Genomic DNA, 16,943 nt, shown 5'->3' on the forward strand with positions numbered 1-16,943 from the left:
TTCAAAATTGTGGTTTAGAACAACGGGAACTTGTTTTATGTTCAAATTATGTGGAAGAGGCAACTTCTGAAATGTTTTGTTCAAAACTATTTCTCTTAAATAACATCTAGGTTATAAAAAACTTATTGTGTTCCAATTACCTTATAAAGCTGGAGACTTTAAGAAAATCTGACAGAGATATGTATAGTGCATTTTCTTGATAGAGAACAACTTTAATCAGATTCTCAGAGTTCTTTGATCCAAAAGAAATTAAGTTCTCCCAAAGTCTCCTTTTAATTGCACCTAATTTTTATTGTATATGAGTTTCCTAAATTCTAGTTGTTTTTTGTCTGTTTGTTTGTTTGTCTTACACCTACAGCACCTGTTCTTGCTAGGTGTTCTCCCATCCAAGTACTAACCAGGGCCAAAAGTACTAATCAGGGCCAACCCTGCTTAGCTTCCGAGATCAGTCGCGATCAGGCATGTTTAGGGTTGCATGACCATAGACTACCTAATTCTATAATGGAAACATTTACAGAAGGTGTGAAAGTAGGTCTGAGGGAGTTTGTTGAGAAAGATAACTTCAAAATGTGGAATCTTAACAATTAAATGTCCTTTTTTTTTTTACCCAAGAACCTCTGAGAGGAGAGCCGATATCAAAAATCTCCTCCGCAGTAGGTAGCTTCCTGACCTATTCAGGCCTCTAGACAAGAGAATCCTCCTCTGTCAAGCAGGCTTAGAAGTAAATGCCTTCATACAGAATGCACCCATTAAACTGTGGTTCGGTTTAGAGCAGGACAATGGAACATTCTTTCTGGATTCTGCAAACCTTAGACAAAATCTCAAGCCTGACTCTCCTCATTTATAAAGATGATGATATTACTTCCCCTCCTAAGTTTTGTTTTATTTTGTTTTGTTCTGTTTTCTTTTAATTCGAGACCCTAAGAGGCAATACATGTGAAACTCTTATGGGAAGGGGATGGGGGACTTCAACTGCTGTTAAACTAGTTAAACTTTTAACGTTAGATATACTCCTAACTTTTTAACTAAATATAATAAAGTGAAATGTTTCTTTATCTATATTTATCTCTATGAGTTTCTTAAAATGGATAATCCATGTAATTATACCAAATAAGTACTGTTTCAACCAGGCCTTGTGAGGAGCTGAAACAAGAAAATTTATGTGATTCACATTAGTATAGGCCGAAACAGTCTTGGGAAAAATGGTGTTGGATCACTTTTCTCATGTAGCATTAAGGAAAACGTGAAGTTTGCCTGTGAGAAAACAGTGCCAGTCCTCCACTTCTATATGATTTAATGGATTCCCCAGGTTCCCAAAGCCGCGCCTCACTCTTTTTAAGATGTAATATGATATGTGAAGGATTTTGGCTTTGCAATCAGACAGACTTGGCTTTAATTCTCCTCTATGCCACTCTCTTGCTGTATTTTGGCAAGATATTTAACTTGTTTATGTCTTTATTTCTTTTCTGTAAACTAGTGATAAGTAAATTTTTTTAATTTTTAAGATAAAACAGAATAGGCATGTAGTAATCGTTTGCCAAAGGTTACTTCTCTTCTTTCAACCTTTCAGATGAAAGTCCCTTTTTCTTAACATAGTCCTCCTTTAAAAACATACATGTTACCATATTAATCACGACCAATATCCACAGACAATTTAGTGAGAGTAGAAGCAAGGGACCCACTTTCGAGCTTTTAAACTTTTGCTATGATGTAGGAGGGGCAAACAACAACGGTTTGGACTATATGGTGACAAGAGAAGTGAGAAGTAGATACATTTAGAATATATTAGAGGAGAAAGTGTTGATGGATTAAATATTGTTCGAGGAGAAGAGAAAAGCAGAATTAGGGATGCTTCAAAGATATTGTTGTTTTCTTTCTTCTTGTTTGAAACATTTGGGCAGGGCAGGGCAGATTGTCACACATTTATCCAGATGAGAATAACCTAGACGGAAATTTTAGGAGAGAAATTTTAGGAGAGAAATTTCATTTGGGCCATGTTAAGGTTTAAGTGCTTATTAGTGATTCCATTACAGATAGCATATAGGACACCACATGAACAACTAGAAAGATATATATGTGAGTATAAGTAAAAGAAATGAGATGCATTAAATTATAAATTAGATATGATCATGCCCATGCTTTGTTTGGATCAGTGCTTCTAAGCAGGACGTGCACCAATTTCTGTGTGGAAATTTTAAAGCAGTTTGGAGATTCATATTTAGTAGGTCCGAAGTAAAGCCTTGAAACCCAAATTTTTTAAAGTTGCAAGAATGATTCTGTTGTTTAGATATACTGGGTTCAGTGGTGTTACCTGGAACAAAGGGAAAGTCCAGGAGAAAGCTTTCATGTGCTCAAAAGTGAACATTCCTACAAAATAAGTATATAAATAAATAAATGAAGGAGTGGTTTCAACTAAATGTAAGATCAGTCATGATTTCTTAATTGCTTAATTTTAACTGAATTATTAAGTTTTTTATGCATCACGGTATCATGAATGATCTTAGAGAAAATAATTATGTGAATGTCAATCAAATATTAATGCCTTCCTTGACAATTTCCGTAAACTGTAAGCTACCATAACATTTTAGTTTTGTTTACATTCAACCCTGGGGAAGAAAAACTATTCAAATTTTGGAAATTTTTTTTATCTGTAAAACATGTATGTTAACAATGCTGAGGATAGCTTGGCATATACATTTGTACTAAAGCAGCTATACGAACAGAAATGCTCATTTTTTCAAAATAATCATTTAAAAATTTTAGTCTAAATAAATACAAATCACCTGCAAATAACTAGAGGCTCTTCTATAATGTTAAAAAAAAAATGAAGAAAACGAATACTGGTAATAACTGGGCTTGCCCATGTCATTATTTTCCTGATGTTCATGCCATCCAGACAAAGAAAAAGATTCTTTATTTATTTCTCAGTTTTTACATCATCAAACAGCATGTCATCCATAGCAAATTATCTTCATATCATTGATGCAAAGGAACAATACTGGCTTAGTCTCCAAGAAGTCAACTTTTCATTATCCGCCTTAAATTTTCCTATAGTTTACTTATGTGTGGCAAATCTTACTTTCAGAAATGTTAACAGTTAGAACCTAGAGCATTCTGTTTAGTTAAATGCTTCATTAACCTCTTCCGCCCCTGAAAATTGGTATTCTTTAATTAATTACTTGCTTCGTTGACCTCTCTTCTTTCACACTTACCTGTTATTTTTCATGAATCCTGAATGCAGGCAAGACCTTTTAAACCTAAATAAATACAGTGCTCTTTGAAGAAGAGTTTTAATAGGAAAGAGGAGTTTCTGCTCACATCCATGTTTTTACTTCATTAGTCTGATTGATGAATCGTGAAATGGATACAAAGAAAAACAGCAGGCACTCATGCAAAAACTTTGATCATCTTGTCAGCATTCTCTCTGAACCTGATCTCTACAATAGTTGTCATTAGTTTGTTACAAGTGAATTTCTAAAACATCAGACATACTCGTGTTCGAATTTAAATAACAAAGCACATTTTGAAGACGTGATTGTAAATATGCGTCTACACATTAACTGCGTCTCTCTTTAGCTATTTCTTGGGAGTTAAGGCAGAGGTTTGTGTTGGCTTATATTTGAGGCTGTTGCTCATGCCTCCAAAAATTTATGGAACTACAAATAAGAGATAAGAACATTCCAACAACAAAAAATTATTTTGCATTGTCAATCATTTAGTCATCATTTACATGTGATCTACTGACTAGAATTTTCTGGAGATGGCATAAAGTACAGTTTTTGATTAAATACTTCTCAAAACAAGTCAAATTCCTATTTTAAAAATATAGCATCCATAATCATTTATTTACTGTAACATTTGCATACTACTATTTAGAATTATTTGATAACAAGTTTTCCATGCTACTGTAAAAAATAGAAAGTGAGTTCACGTTGCAGCAAAATAGAATATTGATTATAAAACAAAATAAAAATAAAAGTGTCTCAACAGTATAAATACTGGGGTGATGTTTCCCAGAGAAGCTGTGCATTCTTCTCTTTAAAAGCCACAGTGAGTAGAGGAGATTGTGAGGTTTGGTATAAAGAAAAAATAAGCTAGGTGATCTCCCCCCACCTCCACCATTTTTTACACACTCAAAATGTAGATCTTTGATTATATTAGTGAATGCGTCCTTAGAAATATTGAAATAGTGTTAGTTAAACTAAAGACTAGAAACTAATTTTAATATTGAGTTTTATTGGTAAATAATTCATTGAATGATGTATCCATGTACCAGAGCATAGAGGCAATTGAGATGAAATGTAAACCAAAACATTAGTGTGAAGTTATGAAAACTTACTAAATGATCCCATTTGCCATCTTATACGCCAAATATTTTCTGACAAACAAGACAGAATGATGGATTAAGTATAAAATTTCAGTGACAATTCACTTTATCAACCTGTAGATGAAGCCAAAGATCACATACTTATATTTCATCATCTATAAAAGAATAATTCTATCTACTTACTGTACACAAAGGTTTTAGAGAGTAAACCTCTGAAATAAAGTATTTTCAATGCGAGAGTCTTGAGAATGCTTACTATAAAGTAGAATTATTTTTCAAAATTATTTTGGAAAATTCTTGAGCATAAGATTTTCTCTTACTGATGAGGCTTTCTCAATTTAAACTTAACCACATTTATTTTTGAATAATAAGTTATTTAATGCTGGTAAGAAAACATTCCCTTCAATTTTCAGGTCTTGAAAATGAATTTCACTTGTATTAGGAGAGACCATTGTTTGATCTATTGTAAAATGTCTAGTAAAAAAAAAAAATCATATAATCTTCTTGTGTCTGAGTTTGTTACCTAATGTAGTTACAAAGATGCAATTGTTTTAGAGTATAGATATAGCTTTTAAATAAAATTTAGTTAAGAAAGTCATAGTATAGAAAACTAACTTCTACCTCAGTGTAATAAAGTATCTAGGGCTTTAATAAACTATGGATGTGCATACTCTTCTAAAAAATTGAAACTAAATTAGAATTTATCAGCCATCCAGAAATTTGAATAAGTGAATTTCTAGGAGGAGTAATTTTACATTTTTAAAAAATATGAAAAAATCCATTAAAAATAAAAGTCTAAATAAGTACACTTTCTGTACTGTGGTATTCAGGCAGAAAGAGTTTAAAATATCATTCTATCACAGTTAAGAAGTTGAGTTATGACATGGCATGGATATCGATGAGGTGGAGACTTGACTTAGAGTTCATTGTGTCCCCTTTGCTATGGTTCATGGGCAAGGTTACAAAACAAAGTACCTTGGTTAAATCCACTGTAAAATGGTTCACCTCTTTCTATATCTTATTTATTATCACGATGTGTTTGTATTTCATAATAATAGCATTTACCTCTAGTGAGCTTTTATGCCTTTTGAGTCTCTACCAAAAGTAACAATAAATAGAAAACATTTTTTATAATATCAGGGTAAAGCTAAAGGAATAATATCTAAGAGAAAATTCTCTACATCTATTGTTTTTAAAATTATTATGATGGGTTTTAACAGATGAATAACCCCCCAAAAATAGATTTCCATAATATGCCTGGAATTAGATATGCAAGATAATAACACATTCTGAAAACATTTTATTTAGCCAAATTCTGATGTCGGTACAATTATATTATTAAAAAATTGTTGGTGTCATTTTTCAGTTGCAGATAATATAGATAGTCCATTGAACTAAACAATGAGAACTAAATAGTCTCCAACAAATCAGCAAGAGGAGATTAATTATTCTTTAATCTACTTTCTCTGAGATTTTGGTGCAATCATTTCTCTGTGTTGTGCAACCTGGTGCAAAACACCTTTAATCTTTAAAGAGATATTTAAATTAGAAGAAGAAAAGAGTTATTGCAGTCCTAAGTGTCATCTACAAGATGTGCCGTACACAACTGTACCTGAGAAAGATGTGTTAGCAGCATCTCGATAACAATAGAAATAAGGCCAAGTCATTTGTCATACTGTCAAACTAGTACATGTAGTTATGCTTGAGTACATGGCTTTGACTGTTAAAGTCAGCATTCACTTGTGTTTATGAAATTAGGTTGAGACTTCATTATGTACCACATTTTTAAGCTTTCGTTTTCTTTGTCTAGAAAAGATGTCACTTGTATTATAAGATATATTTATTTACCTGCTTAGAGATCTTACTGTCATCTAGGTTTTATCTCATTTTAATATAATTCTAGACGGAACATCAGAGGTTTCTGTTGAAAGAGGGTAAAAAGGAGGTTGGTGGCCTTCACAGTAGATTTGATACTTTTTCCTGTCATAACATCATTTTAACTCTACCATTTTTGTAGCCATAAGAGTCATTAGTACTTATTATCACAAAATGTTATAAAAACAGCTCATTTGTTTTGAAGCATCTTACTTTATTAACCAAATACCTAGATAATTTTAATTATATTTCATTTATTTTGAGGTTCAGAAAGAAGTTTTGTTCCAAGGACAAGAAATTTTGAGTAATAATCCTCAATATTTTTGATTTATCAATACAAGGAAATAGGCAACAGGGATGGAATGAAAAATAAACACTCAAGTGTAGAAATGGTGACGTTTTGAACCAGGGTGATTCCTGTTACCAAAGTATGAGCAGTCAGTGCATCCAGATGAAGTTTTTATCTTTAAAATTTCTGTCATTTCCTGTGGAGGCTGCAAAGCCAATGCTGAAAAACCTCTATTTGGGATTCCAGATATCTAGGTAATGCATTTGGAAAGTTTGTAAGTTCTATCAACCCATTTCACAATATAAAGTTTCTGCTTACTGATGGAAACAAAAATGTATGATATATTGAAATAAGAACATGAAGAGCCATCATTTATTAGTTATTATCTACACCCTTGTAAGATAAGGCTTATTATGCCCATTTACCTTGAAAATTGATTCCTAGAGATTAAATAAGTAATTTATCCTAGGTGACACACTGGTATAGAAGCAGAACTCAAGCATAAGTTTGTCTGTTCCAAAGTCTTGGAATATAACTGCTAACTAAAATATTGAGAATACAAATCATAGCAAGTTGACTTTTCTCCCAGCAAACCACCTAATCCTAACTGAAACTCTCTGTTTGTTCATTGAGAAGAGATACATCTTTAAATTTGTGAAAGCGAAAAAATATATTTTCTTCTCTGCACCCTGAAAAATAAGAACCCAGCATTGAAAACAGAGATGTCTCACCTCTCCATACATGCCAAAATAACCAAAGAATGGAGTCCAGTTGTGATAAGCACACCTCAACTACCCAAACCCTCTCACCTTGAGAGGGTTCCTATACCAACTGAATTAAAGAATTCAGGAGAGACTCAGGACTCTCCCCTTCTCTTGTGACCATTATAACCAAGGGGAAAAAATGTAATACTTACTCTAGTGTTTTAATGAAAATGTTTTTCTTGATATTCAGTGCTCTTTTTCCACCATGTCAATATAAGTAGATATAGGGTGATAGTTATGCCATGAACTATTTCTCTAATTAAAATATAAGTGTTTTTAACCCACTTGGATGCACTTTGTGAAATAAACACTAGCAATGAACAGATAAAATGACTCAATAATTGATTGGTAAACACCATGTAACTATGGAATAATTATATGCCCTGTGAATTATGTAGTACTTATAGTTGACATTATTTAGAAAACTTAAGAAATGAACTTGTAATTTGTACTTATCAGATTTCCAGTCCAAACAACCAGTTAAGTATTCTGTTATTATACAGAAATGTCCTATTGTTAGATACCTGGTCAATAATAATCATGTAATTAGTTGCACATATCATACCCCAAAACAAAATACATAATATCATTGGGATAGCAAGAAACAATTTGTCAATTTAACACATTTAGGAAGAAAACAATGCATTTAAGTATAGTGCCTTAAGCATGCATGCAATCATCCAATAAGTTTCGCAGTTATCTGCTTGATTGGCTCCTTTTCATTATGCAAATCTTTCTCAACTCTAAGGTTAGCTCCTCAGGAAGGCCTTCCTTGATCTTTATTTCTAAAGCGATGCCCATTTTAACCCATGTTGCAGATCACCCTCTATCATATCACTTTGTTTTGTTATTATCATGGCACTTCTCATGTCTAAAATGATCTTATTCTTTATTTTAAAAGTTTTATCTCTTCCCATAAAGAGTGGACCTTGTTTCTCTTCATTAGATAAAACACTTTTGTCTACTGCTAAATAACTGTCTCTATTAGAATGCGACCATGCATGTTTGTGCAACACTCTAATCCTAATGTGTAGCACTTGCTAGGCACACCAGTAACACACCGGAATGTTTGTTAGTGAATGAGTGACTTACTGAGTACCCATGATGTACAAGGCACTAGGTTAGAGCATAAAACAAGACAGACGGATTCTTTGTCCCATAGGTCTTACATGCCAAAGTACCAAATTAATATAATGGAAACTTACAGAGTATTTTCCAAAGCAGAAGTCAAATTAAAAAAATTACAATACTTAATTCAAAAATACAGTTATCCTCATTGCTACTACATTGTTTTAATCTGTTTTTGCTTACTTAGTTTTACAGGAACATACCCTGAATTGTTTACCGTTTCTGACCATGCGCATTTACCTCCACAGACAACGACATTAATTGGTCTTCTGAAGACAGCTCGACTCCTACGTCTTGTGCGAGTGGCTCGGAAACTTGATCGATATTCAGAGTATGGTGCTGCTGTGCTAATGCTCTTAATGTGCATATTTGCCCTTATTGCTCACTGGCTGGCTTGCATTTGGTATGCAATTGGGAATGTAGAAAGGCCCTACCTAACCGACAAAATCGGATGGTTGGATTCCTTAGGACAACAAATTGGAAAACGTTACAATGACAGTGACTCAAGTTCCGGACCATCCATTAAAGACAAATATGTCACAGCACTTTATTTTACCTTCAGCAGTTTAACCAGTGTAGGATTTGGGAATGTGTCTCCTAACACCAATTCGGAGAAAATCTTTTCAATTTGTGTCATGTTGATTGGCTGTAAGTAGATTTCTCTTTTGCTATTTATTAGGATAAAATAATATCACACAATTGATATGTCTTGAACATTTAGGGTGAGGCAAAGACAAAGTTATAGAAAATTTTAGAAATAATGGTATTACATATTTGGGTATCCTAGTCTATCAAATTTGATTCTATGAAAGGTTAACACCAAAAATTTTCCAGACTTCAGGAAACCATGAGCATAAAACTGGAGTGGCATGGGTGTTGGGATTCTGGAACTGAGACTTGCAGTCCATTTTTTACTACTATAAAAATATGCCTGTAATTTATTGCAAGCGGTTATCTTCTATTTCACACTGAGGCCAGATTAGAATGGGATGGCTTAGCTTACATTATATTACTAGATGTACTAGAAAAATAGATGGAAATATCTGTACATATAATGTAAGTTAATCTTTTATATCTGTTTATATAATACATATGTGTGTAAATAATATAAACATGTATAATATATAATATACACATGCATAATATGCATGCATATGTAATATATAAGTATATATATATATATTTATCAACCATTGACTATAATTTTTTTTCTCTGTGACTCTATGCCAGGCCTAAGTGACTGACTTTTACCTTGTATTTAGGTAATGTAGTGAGTTTGATTTATAAGACGCATTCTTTGGAATAGGAAAATATCTATATTAAACTAAAGATGTTTTAATGTTAATATATTTTTGGATCATGCTATGGAACCACTAAAGATAACTTTGCAGAGCATCATTCTTAGATTGTCTACAAATTTAAAAATAGATCCAGAGAGTTGACTTTTAAATATAAAATTAACATATCGACTAACGAAATGTGTTTAAATAAGCTTTATTTATGGAAAGAAATAGATTCACAAATTTATTGTCCACTTTATTTGGTTTACTTTTAATATATATGTCTTAATATTTTTATTTTAGTAACATTTGTATAGGCAAATGACATTATATTGAAATAATCTTTAATATAGTCTACAAAATAAGGCTTGATCCTGGCTATAAACATTGAAGTAAAATTGTACCCAGAAGGAAATAGAAGTGAAGCCTACTGGAAAAAAAAATAGAAAAATCCACTCCAGAGAGACTGAATCTCTCAGAGCAAAAGACAGTCCCAACCAGTCTTGATTACAACTCTTAGTATATACTTTCAGTGGTTTTTGACTTTAGTGCCATAGGTAGCAAACAAAGAAAAGAAAAGAAAAAGTTTATTTTTTATTACTTAAACACCTATATAGAAAAAAATATGTAAACTAGTTTTTTTAAGAAAACAAAACCTGCATCTTAAAACTTAGAATTTATAAGAATTTTTAAAATGCACTAAAGTTTAACTTGTTCACCATTTAGGAATCTTTACTACTTGTGAGAATTAAGTGAAATATATAGCACTGTTTATCATGTGAATTATTTAGTTAAAGAAAACTCAGCTTTTTACTTGCTCTACACCTAAACTCTAATTCCTAAAATGGGATTATAGGCAGTTTTCATTTTTCTTTTCTTTTTTTCTTTCTTTTTGCATTCTTTCCTTCTTTCTTTCTTTACTTTTTTTTTAATGTGGCACCAGAGTTTTTCTCTTGATTCTTTAAGAATCCTGGAGATGAATTTTATGTTTTAAGAAAAAAAAATCCTTCTAGTCAATTAGGTAGATAGAAAAGTGATATCCACATTCTACATAAGATCTTTTATTTGAATAACAAACTTGGTTGTGCAAACCTTAATCAAAATGGGATTATGTAAAGCTTAATGTCACGCAGGAAAATTTATAAATATCCCTGAAGAACTCTATTATGACCTATTATGCTAGGAATAATGAAAAGGTAAAATTGTGATTTGAAAATTAATAATAATACCATTGATATTTGCTTAGCCATTTGATTTATATAGCTGTATCTACATATAATATTTCCATGTAGATCATACTATATTAGCAGAGATTTGGTTTTCTTTGGTTATATCTGCACACTAAATACATACTTCTCAGATCTATGTGTGACCTGATTTTAAGCTAAAAATAAAATACAATATCCAAATATATAATGTATAATATTGTATAGGTACTAATATTCAATATCATTTTTATAGTGTAGTCTATATCAGATTGAACTAGCTTGTCATCCCTGAGCTTTTTAAAATCTAATATTCATTCTAAAAGAAAAACTTGAAGTCTACTTATAGAGAACAAAACAATCAACTAAGCAATATAATTTAAGCAAACTAAAAATTAAACATTAAAAACTATCATTTAACTAAATGTAAATACTTCATATAGCTATAGATACATTTTAAAAACTACCATTTGCAAAAACAATTACCAGTTATATTTCTGAATGTGTACAGAGAACAATGACAGATAATTCATTTTAAAAGTATACATAAATCTAGATGAAAAATGAAAATTTAAGCAACCATTAAATAGGTGTAAATATAAATGATGCTCATATACTTATATCTATGTATTCTAATATATAAGCGTATATCTTTATTCAATTACTATAAATAAAACATATACATAATTTTAAAAACACACAAGCCAGTAAGACAAGTGTATTTCATATATGACCTACTTGACAAATACCTTGAGAGAATTTCTTGTTTTTATAACATGTAAAAAAAAAAAAGTTACTAGATTTCTGCTTCTGGCCATGATGCAATAACTAGAACCTTACCATATCCCTATAATTTTTTTTTAAATAACAGAAAACTAAACAAAATATATAGGTCAACTGTTTTCAGACATTGGAAATCAAATAGTGAGGGAGTTTGATCCCCAAGAGAAGAAAAACAAATAAGATGGTCCTCATGATATATCCCAGGTGTTGTGTATGGAGGTACTTTCTGCACCACAATGAAAGGAGAAGCAACCTAATCAGATGACTGTGGTATCACTGATCAGAGGTCATGGAGGTAGAGGTGCTATAAGTAGCAAGACAATCAGACAACAGTCTGCTATGGGAAAGAAAAGCTCCGGAAAACTGTATAGGTATTCCCTTGAGTCTACAAGTGACTACTAAGTCACAAATGCATGAAGCAATACTCGAGTCCTGGCAAATAAATACCAGAAGTACTGTAAACTGAATAATCTCTAACACTCACACAATATGGGAGAGATTCAGATTCTTGCCAGTAGAGTGGAAAGCCCTCACTGCACACTGGTACTCAACAGAATGATCAAAAAAAGTATTGTCATAGTACTAAACTTAGTCTAGCCCTCATAAAGCCTAAAAACAAGCCTCAAAAGAAGCAACTGATCTATGGTTCACTTAACTGTCTGCAAGAACAAATGCAACTTATCTAAAGGAAGACAAAAAATATAAAGCAATAAACAACGTTAAATTTACTATGTTTATCATCCATTAAAAGATTAATAGATATGTTAAACAAGAAAACATAACCCTTGAGCAGGAGAAAAAAAAATTTTTAAGCTATAGCTGAATTTAACAGAGATGATGGAAGTAGCAGATAATATCAAGCACTTGAGCAAATATGTGTGAGGACTTCCAGAAAAAAAAGGGTAGGAAAGAAAAAAAAAATTTTTTAAAGAAATGGTTGAAATTTTTCTAAAATTGGTAAAAATTATAAACCAAAAATCCAAGAAGTTCAGTAAATCCGAAACAGGTTAAACACGCGCACACACACACACACCAAGGTGCGTTTTAATCAAAATACTGAAAATTAACAATAAAGAGGAAAAAAATCCTAAAAGCAATTCAAAGGGGGAAAAACACACAATGTACAGAGGAAAAACATTAGGTCGATAGCAAAGTTCTTATTAGAAGCAATGCAAGTGAGAAAACAATAAAATTAAATCTTTAAAATGTTAAAAGAAAAAATCTGTCAACATAGAAATTTCTGTTTAATTAAACTATCCTCAAAAATAATAAATAAAATCTGACATAATTCTTTATGAGAAGGCTATAAGAAACAATGAAGTTCTTCAAGTAAAAGGAAAATGATACCAAGTGAAAAATTGAGTTTATGAAAAAGCATGAAAAAAACACTAGGAATATTAAATACTGGATAAATTTAAAAGATTTTTCTTCATTTTTAAATATCTTCAAAAATAATTATTTAAAGCAAAAATAGTGATATTAAATTTGTAGGTTTTATAATATATGTAGAAGTAAAAATCTGACAGTGATAGCACAAAAAATGAGAACAGGACATTGAAGTATATTGTCATAAAATTTCTAGATTATACATTAAATAGTATTACATTATTTAAGGTTGAGAGTGATGTTAAAATGCATATTGTAAATAGTACGACACAGCTAATGAGCCAATAGGGAAGATGAAAATGCAATAAAAAATAATAATAAATCCAAAAAAAACAGCAGGAAATAAGAAAAAGGGAGAATGTAGAAAACAAGTATAAAGATGGTAGATTTAAACTCAACCATGTTAATAATTACATTAAATTTAAGTAATCTAAACTCATTGAACTGCAGAAGTTGTTGGATTGTATTTTTTTTTTAAAAAAAGGCTCAGCCATATGCTGTCTAAAGGAAACATTTAAAATATAAATACATAGGTAAAATAAAAAGATGGAAAAAGTTGTACATACAAATACTAATCATGAGAAAAATCTAAGGAGCATTATCGATTTCAAACTAGACTTCAGGACAAGAATTATTACCAGAGATAAAGTAAACACCACAATTCTAAACGTGTGTGCCCTATTAGAGCTTTAAATTAAATTAAGCAAAACCTGACAGAACCTAAAGAACAAATAGACAAATTTACAAGACAAATTCACAGTTACGGTTAGCAGCTACAACACTCTTCTCTCAGTATTTAATAAAATAAGTAGACAGAAAATCAGTAAAGATATAAAAGACTTGAACAATGCTATCAATTAATTTGGCATATTGGCTATTATAGAATACCAGCAGAATATACATTCTTTTCTTGCATCTGTGGAATAGTTACCTAGACAGACTCCATGATAGACTATAAAACAAGTACCAACCAGATCATATTCTAGACCCAAAAAGAAATCTTAATAAGTTTAAAAATATTAAATCATACACAGGGTATCTTTGAACACAAGACAAACCAGAAACTAGTAAAAAAAAAAAAAAAAAGAACAAACAATAGATAGATATTTGGAAAATCCCCAAATATTTGAAAATTAAGTAACACATTCCAAGTGACATGATTCAAAAAAAAAAAAAAAATCACATTAAAAGTTAGAAAATAGTTTTAACTGAATTAAAATGAAAATAAAATGTATCAAAATTTGTAAGAAGTAACTGAAGTAGTAGTCACTGAAATGTATAACTTTAAGTGTTTTTATTAAAAAAGCAAGCTCGAAAATCAAAAATCTAAGCTTCTGTCTTATGAAACTAGTAAAACAGGCAAATTAAACCTAATATAAATAGCAAGAAAGAAATGAGTAACAATATTAAAATATAACAAACACAAACAATAGAGAAAATTAATGGGAGTAAGTCTTGGCTCTTTTAAGATTAATAAAATTGATAAATCTCCAATTATATGAAGAGAGAGGTCATATTTTACTTGTGTCTTGTATGAAATAAAAGATACTTCTACAAATTCTAAAGACAAAAAGCTAAGATAAAATTGGGAATTATTTTATAATGAATATGATAATTTAGATGAATGAACAAATTCTTTGAATGATATGAATTACTAAAACTGAAACAAAGAAAACAATCCTGAGCCACGAAATAAAATTCATAAATTGGATTTTCTCAAAATTAATAGCTTCAACTTTTCAAAGGACACTATTAAAAAACAAGCAAAATATAGGTTCGAAAACCATATTTTCAATACTTAGGTAAAAATAAAGGACTTTATACAAACTATATAAAGAATGTTTACAATTCCACAATAAAGCAACTCAATTTAAAAATGAGCAAAAGATTTAAACAGACATTTCACAAAAGAATACATATGAATAGCCAATAAGTACATGAAACACTGTTGTTATTCATCAAAGAAATGCAAACTAAAACCCTAGTGAGATGTTATAAACCTAATACAATGATTCAAATAAAAAACTGATAATATCAAATGTTGGAAAGTTTGTGGAACAGCTGATGTGTTTGTTTGTTTGTTTGTTTTTTATTGTTGTTTACTGTATGAGTCTATTTATGAAATGAAAAAAATTGGAGAAATGGAAAATGTATTAGTAGATGTCATGGATTAGAGACAAGGGAAGGAGACTGAAGGAAGGTGAATATGGTTACAGAGAGTAACGTAGAAAATGCTTGCGATGATGGAACTCTTTAGTGTTTTAACTGTGGCAGTGGGTACATGAAACTACATATGCAGTAAATTATATAGAATTAAGTATACACACACACACACATGAGAGTACAACAGGAAAACAGGAAATCTGAATGAGGTGTAGACTGATGTCAATATCCTGATACTGTACTAATCTGCAAGATGTTACCATTGTAGAAAACTTGGTTAAAGGACACAGGGATCTCTCTACTATTTCTTATAACTGTATGTGAATCCACAGTTGTCTCAAACTAAACAGTTTAATTAAAAAAAAAAAAAATGAGGCAGGATTCAGAGCCAGGTGGTCAGAATTCATCTTGACAGTGTTCTGGGAAGTCAATGCTACTAAACTGTGTTAGAATTGAGACACCATTCCGTTTCATCATTCTGATATTGCATTCAGAGGTCATGTTGCCTACAGAGTATGAAGAAGTCTGGGAGTATAAACAGAGCACCCCACAGCTAGAAATGGCACAGTGGGGTGGATTTTGGTGGTCCTTCTTATATTCATACATATTGCTTGTAAGAGTATAAAATGACACATCAGTTTTGGAAAATAGTTTGGCAGTTTTTTTATAAAGTTAAACATACCACACAACTCAGGAATTCCACTCCTAGGTGTTTAAAAGAGAAATAAAGACATAGGCTCAAACAAAGACTTATAGCAAATGTTTATGTCAGTTTTATTCATAATAGCTAAAAACTAAAAGCAGCTACAGAAGAAACTGTGGTATAACCATGCAATGCAAAAAAGTGATAAAAAAAAAAAAGAACGAATCTCAAAAACATAATAGTAAAAGAAATCAGACACAAATTAACATGTACATTTTGATTCCATTTATATGAAATCCCAGGAAATGTAAACTAATTTTTGATGGTGTACAGGAGCTCAGTAGTTTCCTAGGGTCAGAAATGAGTAGGTAGGCAGCCAAAGGACAAAAGAAATATTTTGGGATGATGGAAATGTTTTATATATTGATTGTGTTTACAAGACTGTATATGTCAAAATTAAACTATACACTTAAAACACATTCATTTCATTATATGTAAATTATACATCAATAAAAAAATTTGATACAATTTTTTAAGCTTGCATAACATGTAGATAAGCAAGTGTATTTGCTTTATCAGATTATTTCAGCTAATATCCAATGACCAGCTAAATTAATCAGTTTGGCTAGCATATCAGATTTGGGGTGTAGTATGCTGAAGGAAGTTTTAAGATATGCGTGCTTTATTTCGATAACATCTAAACTTGAAACAAATCATTGTGATGAAAATAAGACCCTCCTATTAAGGAAAGCTAAATAAAATGGTGAGTTGAGAAAAGAAAACACCTATATATAGTATGCCAATTTGCTTTTGACTCATATTTTATGCCAGTTGATGGACATTAACTAAATAATGTGTATAGAATCTAATCACTTTGTGCTTCTCTTTTGCTGACAGCCTCTAGCTCTGTTTGCTTCCCCCCAAATAGGAAAAAAGTCCATGTCTTTATTGTAATTTAAAAAGCCATCAGCATAGAATTTCTTAAGAGAAGTACAGGTCATTTATGATTTCATCTATGTACTTATAATCTAGATTTTACCATCTTATCAATAAGTGGAAATACAGGTTTATGACTCAAACTAACGTTTTGATTCATTTTT

The 16,943-nt window shown here is 31.1% G+C and overlaps 1 protein-coding gene across 6 annotated transcripts in view; it reads left to right on the forward strand.

The window, feature by feature from the left end:
* Positions 1–16,943, forward strand: part of KCNH7 (potassium voltage-gated channel subfamily H member 7) — a 405,071-nt gene that overhangs the window by 337,758 nt on the left and 50,370 nt on the right. For all 6 annotated transcript variants that reach the window (XM_016146430.2, XM_016146424.2, XM_016146425.2 and 3 more), the window contains one exon: positions 8,632–9,031. In XM_016146430.2, coding sequence (XP_016001916.1) covers positions 8,632–9,031 — 400 coding nt within the window. The remainder of the gene's footprint in view (positions 1–8,631; positions 9,032–16,943) is intronic.

This window comes from Rousettus aegyptiacus, unplaced genomic scaffold (genome assembly GCF_014176215.1).
Source record: "Rousettus aegyptiacus isolate mRouAeg1 unplaced genomic scaffold, mRouAeg1.p scaffold_m13_p_2, whole genome shotgun sequence".
Lineage (NCBI taxonomy): Eukaryota > Metazoa > Chordata > Mammalia > Chiroptera > Pteropodidae > Rousettus > Rousettus aegyptiacus.